The 19,772-nt window shown below is 38.2% G+C and overlaps 2 protein-coding genes across 2 annotated transcripts in view; both read right to left on the bottom strand.

Annotated features, from left to right (window-relative positions):
- Positions 1 to 101: 101 nt before the first annotated feature.
- On the bottom strand, positions 102 to 14,481 carry LOC133530245 (intraflagellar transport protein 52 homolog). The gene is made up of 9 exons (XM_061868123.1): positions 14,285 to 14,481; positions 8,802 to 9,019; positions 6,929 to 7,064; positions 5,741 to 5,889; positions 4,965 to 5,113; positions 4,311 to 4,458; positions 3,750 to 3,853; positions 1,794 to 1,932; positions 102 to 1,111 (listed from the first exon to the last, which is right to left on the bottom strand). The coding sequence occupies exons 1-9, from the start codon at positions 14,398 to 14,400 to the stop codon at positions 945 to 947; spliced, it is 1,326 nt and encodes a 441-aa protein (XP_061724107.1). The 5' UTR covers positions 14,401 to 14,481; the 3' UTR covers positions 102 to 944.
- An 880-nt stretch (positions 14,482 to 15,361) lies between these two features.
- The window catches only part of LOC133530251 (eyes absent homolog 2), a 56,361-nt gene continuing 51,950 nt past the window's right edge, over positions 15,362 to 19,772 (bottom strand). The window contains exon 15 of the mRNA XM_061868130.1: positions 15,362 to 18,940. Within this exon, the coding sequence (XP_061724114.1) occupies positions 18,759 to 18,940 (182 nt within the window). The 3' untranslated portion in view covers positions 15,362 to 18,758. The remainder of the gene's footprint in view (positions 18,941 to 19,772) is intronic.

The raw sequence follows: 19,772 nt of genomic DNA, 5'->3' as shown, positions 1-19,772 counted from the left end.
TTATTGCACAATATATTTTATGGATATGAATAAAGTTTTGAAATATATAAAAATGTTCACGTGTAAAAAGAAAACTTGTAACAATGCAAACTTGTATTTATTTACTTCACTTATTTTCTAAATATATTATTATTATATGACTGTTTTTATGTAGGTATAACAGGAACAACCGTTTAAATTGGTATTTACTACAGTGAGATATCGAAACTTTTGATATTTTTGTACAATAAATGTTCAAAAATTTGAACACAAGACTAATTTATTAACCAAATGAGATCTTGTTTTTACATTATTATATAGATATTATACATATACAGATAGATATTATACAGATGTATTGGTACTGAACAGGTATCAAAAGCTTCATAACAAGCGTAGTATTCATATATGGAATAGTATATAACATTATATAACATGGCATTACGAGTCAAGGTATCAAACTAACTCTGAATATCATTTGCAATGGCAAAGTGTGGCAATGTTACCGTTAATGTCCAATTTCCATGTTAACATGACGTTTATAATGACATTCTTCGCTTGGTTCAGTTTAAATCGGTGCAAAGTTAAGGCTCGGAACCGGTTTTAAAAATAGCTGTAAATATCGGTTTATTTCGGTTTTACTCCGAACTTTCAAATAAACGGGATCGTTTTAAGAACTTTATTGTAACCTAAATAAACCGGATTGTTAGGCGAGCGACAAGACGGCCGGCCGGCCTGGTGGTGTGCCGCGTAAACGAAGACACCGACATAGGTAGAAACCGGTTTTTATTGTTTTAAACCGGTTAATCCGACAAGAACTTTATGGAAATGTTCTCCTAAAAACCGTTAAAAAATTGACGGTTTTACGAACGAAACCGAAATTAAAAGTTTATGCACCTAGTATATGATAACAGTTTGTTAATTTAACCGGTTTCCGAGCCTTGTCCAAAGTTAGCTTAGATGGACTAGTCCTTGACGGCGAGTTTCTTGAAAGTGGCGAGCTGCGTGGCGAGCTGGTGCAGAATGGTCTTGCCGCGCGGCGTGTCGGGCGGCAGCGCGCGGGAAAGCCGCACCACGCGCCCGCATTCCTGGACCAGGTATTCCAACTCGTTCTCAATATGGCTTCCGTCACCTGTTTCAGATAAATTTGAATTTCATGCACGGAACGCGTTATTGGGGTGTCGCTTAATACATATGGTTGCTTTTGATTTCGGATAGACTATATTTATTCATTGTCTTAAGATGTTTTTCCTATGGTACTTGTTTTTATCTAACGTAAAAAGCCTGCCAGATGAACCCTCGGCAGGCGTGGCTCACTCTGCGATTTCGTCGCGCCGCTACAAGTACATGCGGCTCTCACCAGTTCTGGTGATTAGCAATGATTGCCACGCGTCGCTATGGAACGGATAAATTTGATACATTTTTATACAGCCAAATTTGATAAGTTCGGGTAATGTTGGGGGAACACCAGGGAAATATCTAAATAACATCTAAGAGCGTACCTTCGCCTAATTGTGCGGTGGGCTGCAGGCATTTGTTGGTGAGCCGGGCTACCTGGGCGCGCTCCGAGCTAAGAACCTCATCCAGGTCAAATAGTTGGGAGGGGGCTCGCAGAATGTTGCGGGAAAAAAAAGGAAAAGCCTACCTTCGCCTAGTCGCGCGGTGGGCTGCCGGCACTTATTGGCGAGAAAGGTCAGCTGGGCGCGCTCCAAGCTATGAGCATCGTCCAGGTCGAACAGATTCAGCCGCGGAGAAGGGGCCCCTTACGGAATATTGGGGAACACCTGGAAAAAATCTAAGGCCTAAAAGCTTACCTTCGCCTAGTCGCGCGGTAGGCTGAAGACACTTATTGGCGAGCCGGGCCAGCTGGGCGCGCTCCGAGCTCAGAGCCTCGTCGAGGTCAAACAGCTCCAACGGCGGGGGTGGGGGCTCGCGGAATGTCGGAGGGAATACCTATGAAAAGATCAAACGTGAGGGATTCAGCCTTCAAATATATTTGGAAAGTCCTGAATTACTGCACGCGTGTTGTAAAATTGATATAGTCTTACGTTGATCTTCAACAATTATTTTGATCCCCTGCTCCGAGTCTTGAATATGTACTGAGAGTTTTTCCGTTTGTCGGTCTGTTACCTCTGCATGCTTACGGAGATCTCATGGAGATCGGTTGAGAGTCGAGGAAGGACATAGGATAGTTTTTATCAATCATCATCATCCTCATCATCCCACGCAGTCGAAGTCACAGACAGAAGCTAATAAAATAACACTAGTGGCTCTGCGACCTGTAGACCTCGCGTTAAGCTTAAAAAATTTAAAGAGTCACTAGGTAGATATTAACTAGGCACTACTACTTATTTTATATACTATGAATCGTCTACTACTACTTATTTAATATTCTATTATATGTATATACAAGGCGTCCCAAGACTATGGGACATCAAGGGAAAGTACCTTAAATATCGTAGATAGGATATTTTGCTGAAAGAAGACTTTATTTAGAGGTAATTTTTAAAAGTAAGTAATATTGCATTCAAAGAATTTCTAAAAAAAAAAATTGAAAATTGCTTACTTTTTCTGAAATGAATACAGTAAAATTTTTATCAAAAATTTTACTCTATTCATTTATTTTGCGATATCATATTTCTGAGATGACTTATTTTTTGTGCATTCTTTCGATTGGCATCATAAAAATACATGATGTTTTTTTTTTCACATTTGACTCGGTTCGATTTCCAGACAAAGTAACTTATTCTTTTAAATCTTTGAATGCAGTATTACTCAGTTTTAAAAATAAAATAAAGTCTCCTTTTAGCAAAATATCCTATGTCTTATATTTAAGGTACTTTCCCTTGATGTCCCATAGTCTTGGGACGCCCTGTATATCTTATACCTTTAAACGAGCAATTCTTGTATATGTATATATATAATATATATTTCTGTGATCTCGGAAACGGCTCTAACGATTTCGCTGAAATTTGGTATATGGGGGTTTTTGGGGGTATACAATTGATCTAGATTAGTCTTATGTTTGGGAAAACGCGTATTTTCGAGTTTTCATGCGTTTTTCTTTCGACGCAGAATATGATCGCTAATTTCGTGTTGCCGGCCACTGTCCGTCTGGCCGAGCGGGTTAAGACGCGGACTGCTAGAAATGAGTGTTACGGGTTCGAATCTCGCCCGGTGACTAACTTTTGTTTTTTTTTATATATGTTCAAGTTTATATATATATATTTTGTAATTTTTATTGTTTTAGACAAGTTTAATTTAGTAAAAAAATGTAGTTAAGATTATCACCTATACACCATCATACTATTACAATAAATAGTTATAACCGAGCAACGCTCGGTCGCCCAGGTACTATATGTATAACTAATACTACTATGAAATCAACGTATGCCTAAATAATTAGTTTTTTGAAATTCCTCTCAGAGAGGTTACGAAGTGGTTATAAATTTAACGGATAAGCGGGCTGAGGCTAGTCCGTAAATAAATGTAGTCTGTAAAATATGAGACCACAAATATATCTCTTTAAAACCATAGAAGTAATCAATAAGGCTATAATAGCTATATTTATTTATTTAAACTTTATTGCACACATCAAGAAAAATTTACAAATGGCGAACTTAATGCCAGAAGGCATATAGGCTATATATAGGCTATATTCTATAAATAGCTATTCTTGGTTGGTGTGTAGTCCAACGTGTAGAAGAGGGATGGCACCAACCAGTTATATAATAGATATACTACGTACATATGTCTGGTTTTTGTCTTACCGCTAACTGTAATGGCGGGAAAGGCGTCTCGAACTGCGGCGCTATCAGCCGCAGTGGCTCGTGTTTGACTCCTAGCGCGTCATACAGCCCTAGTACTTCGGGTACTGAAACACAGAGAAGATACACTGCGATGTTTGGGTTCAACCCGTCGTGATTATGCTGTTGATATTATGATGTCTACCGACCTTAACGGTACACCTTATTACATCATCGCATAAAGGTAGGTACATATGTATTATGACGTAAATGCTCTCGCATCAAAATGAGTCAGACACGCCAACATCTCGACTGGTGAGAAACGAATTTAAACCTTATCCGTCAACAGTAATATTGCTTTGACAGCATCTGCCATGACCCCTTTAGTGGTCGTTGGCGTAATGGGCATAACAGCACACGACCACTTTAGTGGCTCTTGGCGTTCAAAGGGTTCATTAATGATAATTATCATTCCTAATCATTCTGTTAGTTAGCAGTATTAATATGAACGTAATATATAGAATGTTGATGAATTTTTATAGGACTGCTAATCGTGCAGTATTTAGTATTTATCTAAACACTCACGGCGGGCGAGGTTGAGTGAGAACAAACGCCAGGAGAAGAGCGCGTGCGGGTGCAGCGGGGTGAGGCGCGGCGGCGGCGCCGTGGCCGGCTCAGGGAGCGGCACAGACGAGAGCCACATTGTGTCACCAATTGTGCGGTACTCATTGACCTGCCAAACAGATATTACAGCGGTATGTTTTTATCTACGTAACAACAGTCGCGATTTTTGCGACACCTTCAGCAAAACTCACTATGTACCTCTAGTCTCTCGCTAGCCAGGAACTCCCTAGAGACATGTGGCTCAGATACATAGAATATGCAAAGGTCAGATACATAGAATATGAAAGGTGACGAGCTGATGTTTTGTCACTTGCGATTTTACAGGCTGTCAAGCCAGCAGCCAGCATAGGTTAAACAGAAGGAGTTGCACATGAATTTCCATTCCTAAAACACCTTAATTATCAACTTAAATAGATGTCATATATTAAAGATAAAGGGACCAAGCCTTTTGTTGGCCGAGGCTGGAATAGACCTGGCGTCTTCAGCTTACGCGGCTCACGTCCTGACCACTAGACCACCCGGCCACGGATGTCCGGTCGAAATACTTATAGTATATGCAATCTTTGAAAGGCCTTCTGCGCGTCTTTGATTAAATCTCTGATAAATGTGACTCACGTCTGGATCCTCGACATCCACGGGGTTGAGGTGCAGCTCGGCGATCCCGCCAAGGTGATCGAAGATCTTCTCTCGGATGAGGTCGTTGCATTCGCTCTCCAGGTACTGGTCGGCGAAGAAGTGGCCCGAACCGATAACGAATAACTTTCCTGCAGATACATGGACTATGTTGTTATGATGAACAGGATGTACTTCTATGGCAACTTATAAATACGAGTATTTCAGTGAAAATGTAGAGAGAACTTAGGGAAATTTCGTCTCACCCAAAAAGCAGAGTTGAATAAGTGCTTCGGGACTTGAAATCACCATACCAATTATACTACTTAGCTGTGCCCGCAATAAGCTCACACAGAGTGTATGTCGATCCTAACTCCATCCCAACGACTGCATGCTAATGACATTAAAATAAATAGAGCCTTATTATCTGCACCTCCACTCTTCTCAGAAGTGTATAGCGTTGCGATGGGCCTCTTTACCGGGTAACTTTACCGTCAGTGTGAGTCCTTACGGGTACACGAAATTTGGCGACGCCGAGTCTTCTCTAAATCAAACAAATTATAACGACAGAGCCTTAATCATCACCTCCACTCTTCTCAGAAGTGTATAGCGCTGCGATGGGCTTCTTCGCCAGGTAGCACACAGTCATCGCTGCTGGACAAGATGGCCGCCGCCTGCCGATTCACCGTCAGCGTGGGGCCATACGGGTACACGAAGTTGGGCTTCGCCGACTCTTCTCTAAATCAAACTAATTATTACGACGGAGCCTTAATCATTACCTCCACTCTTCTCAGAAGTATATAGTGCTGCGATGGGCCTCTTCACCGGGTAGCACACGTCGCTGCTGGATAAGATGGCCGCCGCTGGCCGCTTTACCGTCAGCGTGGCGCCGTACGGGTACACGAAATTGGGCGTCGCCGGCTCTTCACTTCAAACAATTATAAATAATGCAAAGTCAACTTCTCATCTCATCTCTGTTTCCATTATTTTACCTGTTCGAAACTGTTAGTAAGCCGAAAATATCCGACATCTAAGTTTCTAAAGAAGGAATAACAGAAGAAGGGCTTTTTGACCTTGTTGCCCCAAATGGATTTTTATGAAAAAAATATATTTCATACAATATTGTATTGTGCATTAAATACCTAAAAATTGAGGTTGTCGCCCTTTTGTAAATAATTAAAAAAAAATTTAAACAAAAAAAAATATTTTTTTAGGCCTTTGTAAATAAGTTAGAACCTTGATTTTTTTTGAAAATGTATTGCTATTAGTGCTATGTATAATCAGAATTTCAAAGAAATCTAACCATTAGTTTAGCTTAGAAAAATTAAAAAAGATTTTATATATTTTTGTTTTTTTATCCAAACCAAGGGGATTCCAGGCTTGAAATATTGTAAAATGATATCTTATAATAAGACCAATAAACGCTTCTAAGAAAGGTATACATTTCAGCCAGGGGCAGTTTCACTATAGGATTGCGGCTAGACCCTTTAGGCTTATTTATTTCACTTAATTATTTTGTATTTTACTATTATTTCGTTTTATAGATAGATAGAAATATAATGTTATTCTTATGGACCGTTTAGTACCTAGCACAAACCTGATAGGTAAAGGTACGGTTTAAAGTTTAAGCAGAAACCTTCGTATATTTTTGATAATAGAAAGGTTAAAAAAACTTATGTATAAAGTGCAGATGCATATATTATGATCACTTTAGAAATCGCTCAATCTGTTCCTGAGATTTGTAAACTACAGCATCCTTACTAGGAGACCATAGTTTACAAGAACTATATACCCTAGACATTTAATTAACAACGCTTATCGACTTGGCTACACTCGTACAAGTACGTCAGATCTCCGCTTACGTACTTTTGTAAGGAACTGCGAGCTCAAAAGGATGTTTAAAAGGTCGCGTACATTAGTGATAAAATGCTTGGTGAACAGCTAGGTACCAAGGCTACATGGCTTACAGAAAGTCGTCTGATTCGCTCGCGTAGTTGGGCATCTTCATAATCTGCTTGGCCACGGCGCGGTTTAAGATACCGCTCGAGATGTGACATTCCTTCGGGTGGTAGAACTTGTGGTATTTCGCACGCACAACGCAATCTGCAAACAACGCAGTTTATAAGATGATTAAAAGACGGGACGAACTATTTAGAGTTTGGAAATGTAACCCAAAAAGTGTTACTAATAGACTAAATTATACGAATTTTAGAAACTTAACTAATAGGTACATATACATGTCTAAACAACGTTACAAGCAAAATGAAATAAAAAATTGTGAAAATAATGTTAGAAAATTATGGAATACTATAAATAGTTGGTTGGGGGCCCCAAAGCCCACTGTTGATTCAGTAATATTAAAATATTTAGGTAAAACGGCCTCGGCGCCCATTATATGTACAAAATTTGCTAAAACTTTTACAGAGGAAATATGTCAAATTAAACACAACTGCAACATAAAGTTTTTGGAACGTCAAACTTATATCAAACCATAAAAATAATAAATAAAATATATAAAAAGATCCCAAGCTTGGGCAACTAGTTTTTTCAGATAAGAAAAACAATACACACCTACATACATACATATAATACTTAGAATAAGTCATAATCATAAATACTTAGATAAATAAATAGTTCATAAGATAAGATCGGGTACACAAAAACTGTAAGTGAGTGCAACATTCGCCGATAAACGTTATGTTTGGCGAAATATTATGTAAATATATATTGTACCAACTTTTTTTGGATAAATAAATTAAAAAAAAAAAAATTAAAAATAAAAATAAATGTACTGAAAAATCTTACTTAGTCCTTATCTTCATTATTGTTTATCTTACAAGTTACTTTCAATCAGTAAGGCCTGAAACTGTTCTTAAATACCTATCCATCTAAATAATCAAAGTAATTAAACACAGCGAGTATCATCATTGACACGTTGGACTGACAACACCCGTAAGCAAAGAAACGGAATCACTTCACATCGGACGGTTTGTCAGCTTAATAACGGCCCGATTCGAAGAATAAATAAATAAATAAATATTATAGGACATTATTACACAAATTGACTAAGTCCCACAGTAAACTCAATAAGGCTTGTGTTGAGGCTTGGGTTGAAGAATGAAATACGATAACGATAAGTACTGGTTTAGATAAGTTCTCATTTAGATATCGTTTGTATGTCATATAATTGACAGAAGCAGCTCGATTCGGGCAACCAATGTCACTGACGTTAGAAATATCACGCATAGATCTTATTGGGATCCTAGCGGAATCGAAATAAACGTCAATTTTACGTGTCGTTTAGTTATCGATCTTTCCAAGATCATACACGTGTCTTAATCATTCTTCGAATTGGGCCGTATGTAACTTTTCTAATTTTCATACTGAAAATATCCTAAAGAGAATAGTGTCAATTGATACCTGATAATATAACATATTAAATAATACCACAATTTCATTAGTTTCAAGTTAATATAAGGATTTTGGGGTCGTGACCCCGAATGTCAAACATGTATTAAGATGGTCTAAACAAGGTTACCCATGGAACCAATATGAAAATCGTGAAAAAAATATACATTTTTACCCCTGGCCCTGGCCCATACGTTTCGTCTACTTCGGGCCCTCAAAGTGTTCATTAGATTTTTTCGCGATTTTGTGGTTAGTTCCATGGGGAAATTAGTTTAGTATGACCATCTTAACACGTTTTTGGAATTCAGGATCACGACTCCAAAATCACCCAGTTTAGTGTTTTTACACTACCTACTACATTCAGTAGTAGAAACTCATCTAAGTCCCATAAATACTTTAAACTTTACAGGCTTACGAGATAAACAAACCAACCATTATTCACAACAATTCCGTACTCCTCCAAAAAAAAGTTAATATTCGTGTTCATACGCTCCTCCCCGCCGTCAGTCATCGCCACAAGTACCGAATCTCCCCGCTCCACCACGCTCTTCAGACACGCTAGCTCGTCATCTGTGAACACGTTCTGCGGCCCTGGTACCACTAGGATTTTCACGTCTTGCAGAATGTTGGGGGAGAGCTCCTCGCGATTTCTGAAATGCCGGTAGGTATGTTAAACCACAGTTAGATATATAAGTTCTTTTACGACCCTGGTACTCTCTACATACGTGTAGCTCACTAGCTGGTTTTATCGTGTTGCAGAATGTTGTGGGAAACCTCTTTGTGGTTTCTGGAATGCTAGTACGTTTGCATACGTCACATCGTAGCAAAGTTTTCTAGAGAGTTTGAGTACCGATATCGAATCGATGTAGCAACATATAGGCAGGTAGGTACTGAAAAATATCTCCGGGACATATTCGAACTAAATTTAATATAAGACTTTTAGCAATACTTCAAAAACGGGTAGACCGATCATGTTCGCTATAGTTTTCATTGAAAATGCTTGTTAAGCTTTTGCTTCAAGATTTTATTCATATTTTTTGAACCCATGGTTCAAAAGTTAGAGGGGGGGAGAGACACACATTTTTTTTCTCTTTCGGAGCGATTATTTCTGAAAATACCTATTCATTTTATCAAAAAATGGAGACCCTGTGGCTTGGCTGTTTCGCTACCGTCACATAAGCGTGAGGTGAAAAATTTATTCACTATTCATTATTTTTATTATACATAGTTCTTGTAGTAACGAAACGTCAAGTCACATATTTTGTATAAGACGTAGAGTTTGTGAATTTAAGGCTTGTAGAGTTAGAAGCGTGGCTCTTAAAGAGATCTGATAACTTTTTGACAGTGCGAGCCTTATGGTTTCGACTTGACATCATATCCGGAGAATTTTGTTTATCTGGTATAATCCAAATCAAAGTTATGAGGGTTCAAAAAAAACGACGAAGCGCTTCAAGAAAAGGTAGGTGGCGGGGGCACTACCGTTAGTATCCAGATTATAAGTAAGGCGCTCTTCAAGAAACTTAATATTTTAAATGGAAAAATCGGTGCTTATTTGTGCAAAAAATGCCATATAAACTAATTACCGAATGAAAATGTTGTAGAATGCATACATTATGTAAAAATATCGAATTAGAACGAAATAAAAATATGTATCTGCCATTATAATTTAATTCCTTGCGAAATCGTATTTTTACTGGGGCACTAACCCATAACCGCAAAGCACCGCCCACTGAGTTAGATTTAGAAGCTACCACGTAACATCTAACCCATCAAAAATATATGTAAAATGAGAGCCAAGTTCAACATTAAGAATATGCGTTGTTGTTGACTGCGCCGGCAAAAGAATTGAGGTCTACTCGCATTGGAAGCGTGCAAAGCGGGTGGTGGGGGAAGCCGGAACGATCACAGCGCTTGATGTTGCCAAATATGGCAAAAATGCTACGTGTGTTTCTGTCAATTACCACACTATTCCGTTATTTTGTTCACGTTTTTTGCTTTAAAATCATATTTACGATAAAAATAGGTCACGATAGCTGATAAATAGTAAACTGCAATAATACTAGACGAAACAGTAATAGTAAACTTTATATATTTCCAATATCAAGCTAGAAATTAGGCTTTTATATCATATAGTATTATTCCAGGCTTACCAACGTAACGGCTCAACATTTTATCTAGTCTATGTCAACGCAGAGTTTTGCTTGGATGTTAATAAAATAGTATGGCTAATACAGTATACCAACATTAGGTAATTGTAATATTAGTTATAATGACAGTTACTGAAAGCCCGTCAGAACTTTTGGCACGCAGAGTTGTCTGTCGTCTGTCACAACAAACGTTGTGATAAGCGAAAGAACATAACATAAAAAATTTAATTGTTTTAACATAAAATGAGTTGATTAAAACCTGTAAAGAAGAGCAAAAATTTTAAACTTGATAGCATCATATGTATCCCCAGGAAGAGCATCACAAAGTGGGCCATCAAAACATAATCAAACATTCATTTTTAGGGTTCCGTAGTCAACTAGGAACCCTTATAGTTTCGCCATGTCCGTCTGTCTGTCTGACTGTCTGTCTGTCCGAGGCTTTGCTCCATGGTCGTTAGTGCTAGAAAGCTGAAATTTGGCATGGATATATAAATCAATAAAGCCGACAAAGTCGTACAATAAAATCTAAAAATTTAATTTTTTTTATAGTACCTCCCCTACACGTAAAGTGGGGATCAAACTTTTTTTTTTGCTTTAACCCTACAGTGTGGGGTATCGTTGGAAAGGTCTTTCAAAATTAATAGGGGTCTTCAACAAACATTTTTTGATAAAGTGAATATTTTCGGAGATAATCGCTCCGAAAGAAAAAAAAAATGTGTCCCCCCCTCTAACTTTTGAACCATAGGTCCAAAAAATATGAAAAAAATCGTGGAAGTAGAGCTTAAGAAAGAAATTAAATGAAAACTATAGCGGATATGATCAATTTAGCTGTTTTTGAGTTATCGCAAAAAGTTTCCCCTTCATAGTAAAAAGACGTACACCCACAGTTCATCCCTTAGTTAACAATCTACCATACTTTAAGCTCCAGTTTAGCTTATTGTGACGGAAGAGTAACTACGGAACCCTGCTCTGAGCATTGCCCGCCATGCTCTTGGCCGGTTTATTTTTTTTCATTGAATTTGTAATGAAACAACGACGAAGAAAATTAACCGAATAACATAAAATACACAGATAATTCTGACTATATAGACGCGCTGTTTTCAAGGGAATATCATACAATCTATACAAACACAATTAGGTATTATAATACCTAGGTTATACGTACAAATACTAGACAAAATGCCTTACAGGGTATCTCCGCACGACTGCTGTGTTTCTAGTACTTTTGGTCTAGGATCTAAAACAAGTCTAGACTTTACCGCGATCTATCTCCTAGCCCGTCTGCGCTTCTAGTTATTTCGCTCCCGTCTGGCCTAGGTCGTTACCGGCCCGCGAGTAACCTAGGCGACGCCCGAACACTAGACTAGACAAACTGGTTTCAGTGACCGCTTGAGATTCCTGACGTGCTAGTACTACTGCATACCGCCACCGCCGTTGCTTAGCAACGAATATGCACAACAAATCACCGTACCAAGCTAACTGAAGCTAGTTGATGGTTGGAGGCCAAGACGTTATTGTGTCACAATTTGACGTTAAAAAACAAAAGAAGGTTGCTTTACAGTCCTAGGTGTGTAAGGCAGTATGAAATTCCTTTACATTATCATCTTTACTCATGCCACCTGATATGTAGTATTTCCGGACCTAATTTGACGTAAATCATGTCATCATTTCATAGCAAGTTTGAGAAAAGTATATTTACAGAGTTTCGTTCTCATTTTAAAACTTTGGATTGTAATGAAACTTTTTTTACTCGTCGACTGTAATGGTTGAATTAAGATTTCGTATACTAAACTATAATTGCGTACTTTTCATGTATGGGCTCCCAACTCAACGTTAAAATTTCTTTCGATACGCTGTAGTCAACTATAAAAAAATCACGTGCCGCCCAGCGAACGAAATCAAACGCTAGTGCTGCCGCGCTCCCATAGACCGGTGGACGGGCTCGCGCGTTTATGTCTTTTTGTCTACTTAGATACTAACCAATTTTATAATTTATTTGGGTTTTATAGTAAAAGTAAAATATTTTTGAGGACCCTTTAAAAAAGTATTGTATACAATAGTGATATAATCAAGCTTTTCAATCTCGTACCTCACTTAGGCAACTCGGCCTCGACTGAAAAGCTCTCTAATATATCACGATTATAAAATACTATTGCACATACATACTCCAGCTTATAAAATAAACGAAATATAGCAAAAACAAGTTTTGCACGAAAAACTTAAATTCGCTGTATTTTTTTAACTATGATATCTGAAGCTACATAAACTAATTACAGGCATAAATATACTATAATATACACCTTATCCTATTGTAAGTACATAGTTTCAGAGCAATCTAGCTAGTCGTTTTAAAATGAGAGTGTAGCTACGTTTGTATGGAGAACCGAGTTTGCTATTTAGATTATATTTACTGAACTGCGGCTTTCAAATGTGAGGAATCGATCTGTACCCCTAGTGTAAATATTTTCGACAGCGAAACGTGACGTACGCGTTTGCGTTAAGTGTCATTTTGTATGAGATTTTTGACTTTCCAAAACGTCCCGCTTGGCGCGCTGTTCAAAAACCCATACAAAATGAGACTTAACGCAAACGCGTACGTCACGTTTCGCTATCGACAAAATTTACACTAGGGGTACTGATTTATGTGTCGTTTTCTCAAGTTTTAAACATTCGCATGAAGCGATAAAAAAAGATTTTGTTATAATATTAGGTAGGAACAACTGGCAGAATTACATTCGCTGTGAGTATACTATAACCCCCTTATTCATAAACGTGTACTAAAGTTACGATGCCGCCAATCATCGTTTGTCCCTTTCCGACGTATTGGTATGATGGAAAGGGACAAACGATGATTAGCGGCATCGTAAACTTCAGTACACGTTTATGAACAAGGGGGTAAGTGCATTGAAAGACTTGGAAGTTACCACCTTCACCAGATCGTATTTTTTTTTTTATTTTTTTATTTTTTTTATTTTTTTATTTTTTTTATTTAATACTACGTCTGTGGCAAACAACCACCTTTGGTGGCTTTAGGTACACGTTTTCGGGTATAAGATTTCAACTAGGTGAATTAGGTACTTACAAGCGTTTGTCTCGGCTTATTGCCACGGCTCATGGGAGACTGGGGTCCGCTTGGCAACTTATCCCAAAAATTGGCGTAGGTACCGACGAAAGGTTTCACGAAAGCAACTGCCAACTGACCTTCCAACTCAGAGGGGAGACTAGGCCTTATTGGGATTAGTCCGGTTTTCTCACGATGTTTTCCTTCACCGAAAAGCGACTGATAAATATCAAATGATATATCGACATTTTGACGACTGGTTTGGCCTAGTCGGTAGTGACCCTGCCTACGAAGCTGATGATGGTCCCGGGTTCAAATCCTGGTAAGGGCATTTATTCGTGTGATGAGCATGGATATTTGTTCCTGAGTCATGGGTGTTTTCTATGTATTTAAGTATTTATATATTATATATATCGTTGTCTAAGTAACTTCAACACAAGCCTTATTGAGCTTACTGTGGGACTTAGTCAATTTGTGTAATAATGTCCTATAATATTTATTTTAAATATTTATTTATATCGTACATAAGTCATTAACATATGTTCCGAAAGCATCATTGATACGAGCCGGGGTTTGAACCTGCGAACTCCGGATTGAAAGACGCGCGCTTTCACTAGGCTACCATTCACCAACGCTTGTTAATAATTATTAATAGTTGATAATGATAATTATGCATTGGAAAGTACAATACATAAAATGTGACTTACATCATGACTTTCCATGTCGATTTGAGTTTCCTGTGCAGCAGCTTATAGTTCTCATTTATCTTGAATATCTCATTCTTGGAAACATCGAACAAAATCGTATTTACTGTAGTCTTCATTATAATAGTTTTTACAACAGTATTCCGACACAAGAATCGACATTTGTTGTTGTTGTCATACTATGTCGCTTGGCAACCGTTCGCTGTCAGAACGCCCAGACGCTTGCACGTGGCGCATGTCAAGGCGTAGGCTACATACAAGCTCTAGCTACTACCAGTTACCGCGTGTATATCGTGAGTGTAACTGGCACGAGTTACTTGCGCATGCCCTGTGCATTTACTAGTAGAGTCCTTTGAGTCTTTATAAGGGAACTTTGCATCCACGTGAACAAAGTACAAAATACATTACTTTTTGGATTTCGACCATTGCCTGCACGATGCCACAAAGTAAATAGCGGCGGCGCGCGCCGGAACAGAGAGTTCGCTCAGTACAAAGTGCCATTTTCGCCGCACGCACACAGACGTTACATTTACAGGCGTTCTCGGGCACTCTCGGGCAGAGCTTAGTCGGGCTGTGCGCGCGTTGCTCTTTTGACGACCCCGCCGCTACGTAGGTACCAACTGTCATGTACGTCAAAAATAGTCAAAATGCAGTCTCTAAGGAATGTAAACATGATAAGATGTATGTATAAACGAATCGATGTATGTATGTCTGTAAATTTATATTACCTACTCCTTTTTAAAATTCGAGATTAATACAGAAGCAACCCTAGTAAGTCGGGCAAGTTTAGGTATGTATTTTCAAGAACGGCGGGTACGGACCTTCTGTTTATTTTTTATTTTGTAACGATGCATATGGACTTAGCAAGTGTCTCGTGTGCAAGAGCAACAGCAGAATAGACAATACTAACAAAGAATAGTGATAGTCATGTGATAGTACATTATTGTCGAGGCTTGGAAGTAGCTACTTACTGGCTGAGGATTCGTGGTTGAATCCGAAGCCAGCAAGTAGCCTTCCAGCCGTCAACATACATATGTTTTTTCTCAAAAATGGCGCGAGTTATAAAATAAAACAAAAAACTTCATTTTGTGAAATAATATATTTTTATTTACAACTCGAATAATAATAACTTTCGAATTAAATTTAATATTTCTAGTATAAGCCTGGGTCTGTTTAATTCTAAAATTAAACTATGCTATTTACAAATGACCAATTTTCCTAGTTTAAAATATTGCTAAGTTCTGTATCTACTACTGCTTACTGAAATAACGAAACATATTAGGCAGTTCAAAATATTGCTAGAAAAATAGTAAACGGCATTTTGTATTGGATTGTAGAAGTAGGTAGATAAATGTTTCTCAAAAAGTACAATACAACAGATAGTTCTGTCTAAAATCAGTAGAAATATGTATTCGCTGTTTGGTTCTGTACGATTCCCATCGACCGGCTGGAGTCGGGCCGCGCTGGAGCGCATTTTCAATGTGCCTATACATTATGTATGGCAGAAGCGACGGAGTCCGTCGGGAGCCGTCTGCGTCCGCAAGCAGCCGACCGGCTTGCGGCCATACAAATGTGAAATGCGTTCCGACTCCGCCCGTTCGGTGGGAATCGTACTTTAAACAACCACGTCATTTGAAAGTAGCTGAAGTGAATAATATCTTATTGTTATGCTAGTATTTACAAGTTATTAAGTTATGAAAAGAGGTACAAATTCTAAGAAAAACCTCGTGCTTCGGCTACGTTGTTCAGTTACTCGGGTAGTCAACTCGGGAGCACAATTTTTTTTCGTAGAAATTGCACCTTTACAATTAAAAACTCTTTGCTAGTACCTCCCTATTGTTTTTAGCTACTTTGTAACTGACGTGGATGGCAGTTCAAAATTCGTATTTATAATTTTACCACCCAATGCAAATATCGCATAAAATAATTGAACTTCATTGTTTGTAAAATAATCCACGCAAATCTTACAAATCAAAGTGAAAGATGCACTATTCGCATGTACCAGGAGCGCATAACTTGGCAGATGTTGATTGCATTTTTGCAACAGAGATTTACAGTGACATCAGACACCAGAAAATAATAAACAGTCAGTTCTGATTACAATGCAGTTTTTGAAGTGAAATAGTACATTGTGCAACGATTGGGGTAAGTGAAATTTTGAATGTGGCCGACAGCCGACTGGAGGGAATTAAAGACCCGAGTTTGCAATATTTTTACCCCCGGAGTCACAAACAATGTTTTTCATCATACTTGCGTAGAAAAAATTAAATTTTAAGCGAAATAATTCTTAAATACGTTGACGCCATTTTGTAATTTCTTGGCAGGTGAGGCATCAAAGGCACAGACCTATTCGGCATTCAGCCACGATTGAAAATTATGTAAAAATGTTTAAAACGGCTGTTAAATTAATCAAATTAAATATTTTTAAACATAATCAGAAATATTAAATTATAAATGTCAGTATTTTAAAAGTAAAATTCATTTATGCTACTTGGTTTGTATGAATAAGTGACATAATTTTAAAATAAATGGACTCCCTAGGGAGTTATTGCTTTTTTTTCTCAATCCATAACTCCCGCGGGAACAGAATAGGCCTTTGTCCTTCAGCACACCTGCTTGAAATAAAATTGTTCGAGCAAGTGTGATGAAAACTTCTTTAGCGAAGCTGTGCACTTTTTGTGATGGGGAAAAAATGTTAAACTCGCGTAGGCGACAGATTCGTCAGATTAAAAATTCGTAAGACGGACAAGTGACCTGATCGAAAAACTGTTACAATGTCATTGAAGCCAGTAGACCGCCGGCACAGCGTAGGAGAGAAAGTATCCCCCTCTCTTTCTACCGCGCGGCGAAAATGTATGCAAAAATGATAGTACTTTTATACTGATAATTAAAGCAACTCGTGCAAAATTATTCCCTAACCATTCAAAAATATCAAAAATGCACAACGTTAATATTGAAGTTTACACATAGTAATAAACGTTGAGAACAGTCAGTCCAACACATTTTGCGTCATAAACAAAGTAATACAAGTATTCACTGAGCAGACAGTTTGGGGGACGAAATTTAGCCCCGCACCGCTTTACAAAATGTCAAGTCGCTGTACCCTCATAAACACATTTCACATGTTTTCGTATGAAGGTTAGAACTCGTTATTATTTCCCGGTCTCTGGTAACAACAAGACAACACCTCAGCAACAGAGTACACGTCTAAATTCTGAAACATTTTCTACACTTTTCAATAAAATAAAGCTCTGTACAATTAATAAAATATAAAATTACTAAATAGGAATGGACTCGTAGTTCTCGCTCGAGAAATCTACAGTTTTAATAAATATATACAAAAAATGTTTAAATTTATTTTTATAAGTTTTTGAGCTGACTTTGAGCTTTTAAAACTAAATAATATCTAGCACAGTGACCGCAAAACTCCGAAACTATAAATAATAATAATTAATAATGTACTTATGACTGAAGTCGCGGTCACTGCTTATATGACATATGATATGATAGTGATTGTATTTTACAAAATTATAGTAGATCCTTTAGCTGTCTTTACAACGTACTTGTTCGTAATAATATTTAATATATTAGAACAGAACCCAATCCAGCGTTATGGAGAAGACCTTGAGTGCAAATTAGAGATGTTTTAACGTAATATCGCAAATTCTTCCACATAGTTTCTGCAATGTTACGTAGCTAGTGTACTAGGCGCACAGAAACAACAAGAGCGTATCGATAGAATGAACCTCCGTGATGACACTCAAATGTTTCCTTATAATTTAGTAACTTGTGTACCAGGCACACAGAAATTATAAGCAAGCTTCGCGAAGGCATTAAGCGGCTAGACGAAGTTCGGGACATCCGAAATTCTTTGCCTTGATCATTTTATGTTACGTCATGCTTGTTGTTGTTTCCCCTTATTTTCTACACAGTATACGTATCTTGAATACCAGGCTCACATAGAGTTCTAGACGTAATGCTAAAGAACTGTAAACTGCATTCGCACTATTTCCCCTCTGCCGGAGCACATACCCAACTGGGCACAGCGCGGTGCGTCCATACACAAAAAGAGATCGAGGTGTGCAAGATTTGTCTTTGATGTGTGTCATTACAGATTGGATCTTGTATGTAGTGAGTGAGAAATGAGACTGTGTGCACGTTTCCCCCGACAAAAAATGGCAGAACGATTTGTACGGTAAGATATCGCTTGGGCTCCTCCCTTCCGACGTGTCGGAAGCCGGTGTCGCTCGAAGGTTAGACGGGTTATTCGCCGTTCTTGACACATTTAATTTATACGTTAAACGTATCTCTAGTAACAGGCTCACATAACTCATACGAAAACCAGTTCTAAACACATCGATAAAGTGCTGTAACGTCAAAATGACGAGTTCTAAGGGTTCTTATCTATATAGTTCCTGCCAAATCGGTGACACATTTTCCTCGTATGTAAGCGTATGTAGTACCAGGCGCGCATAAATCATAAGAAGCCCATGTCGAGCGCGTTGTAGAGCGCCGCGATGTCGGAGTGCGAGGAGACGCGCCAGAAGGGGTAGTTCTTGGCCTTGGCGGCCGCCTCCTCGTCCTGCCCGTCGCCCACCACCACGTACGTGCAGCGCTCGCCGAAACGTTGCTTGATTTTCTCGAAACAGGTTTCTTTTCCTGAAAATAAACGATATAAATTAGTATATTTATTAACACGCTTTTATTAGGTCGGCCTGTATGTAACTAACTATGTAACGGAACTTAAGGTAACTAATTTAACCATCTTCCAAGGATCGTAGCGTCATGAAAATTGGCAGCTGTATGTAGTTCTGATGACAATACAATAATATGGTACTGTCGATCTGATCTGATGATGGAACTGGAAGATATGAACTGGAACTTCGTGATGGAACATCGTATCATAGCTGTGTTTGGATTTGTTAGAAAAGTCTTGTAATGAACTTTGACCACGATTAGGTTCCAACGTCTGATGATGAAGCCGAAAGATAGGCACTGACATTCCATGATGGAATATCGTATCATAAGTGTGTTTTTCTAGTGTTTTTTAAACTGTACTAATTTATAGCAAATTGTGTCGAATTTTATGAATATGCTGTTTTAGTCCAAGATAACAGAGCCGCCAGACCTTACTTATTTTCTCATGAATAAAATGTATGGGATAATATAGTGTTAGTATGTACTTTTAATGACTGCATACTGGCTATATTGGCCCGACGGCCATTTGTCCGGCGTCTGGTAAAAGTTACTGCCGCCGGAAATGGTCTGGAAATGTTGATTATCAATTTTTTACAATATTTTCTAAATTATACATAAAAATCAGTCATGTGAATTCAATAAAAGTTAGTAATATTTCTGTGGCCCTAGTGAAAAAGGGTACAAGTCTCTGGCAGTTTAGGTGTATAAGGGCATAAGTGTTACGTGGAACTTACACCCCTTTACACCTGCGCTGCCAGAGACTTGTACCCTTTTTCACTAGGGCCACTTTGTA

The sequence above is a fragment of the Cydia pomonella genome, chromosome 22, assembly GCF_033807575.1.
Source record: "Cydia pomonella isolate Wapato2018A chromosome 22, ilCydPomo1, whole genome shotgun sequence".
In the NCBI taxonomy this organism is placed as follows: Eukaryota; Metazoa; Arthropoda; class Insecta; order Lepidoptera; family Tortricidae; genus Cydia; species Cydia pomonella.
Note: the sequence above shows the minus strand (reverse complement) of the source record. Positions and strands in the feature narration are given on the sequence as shown.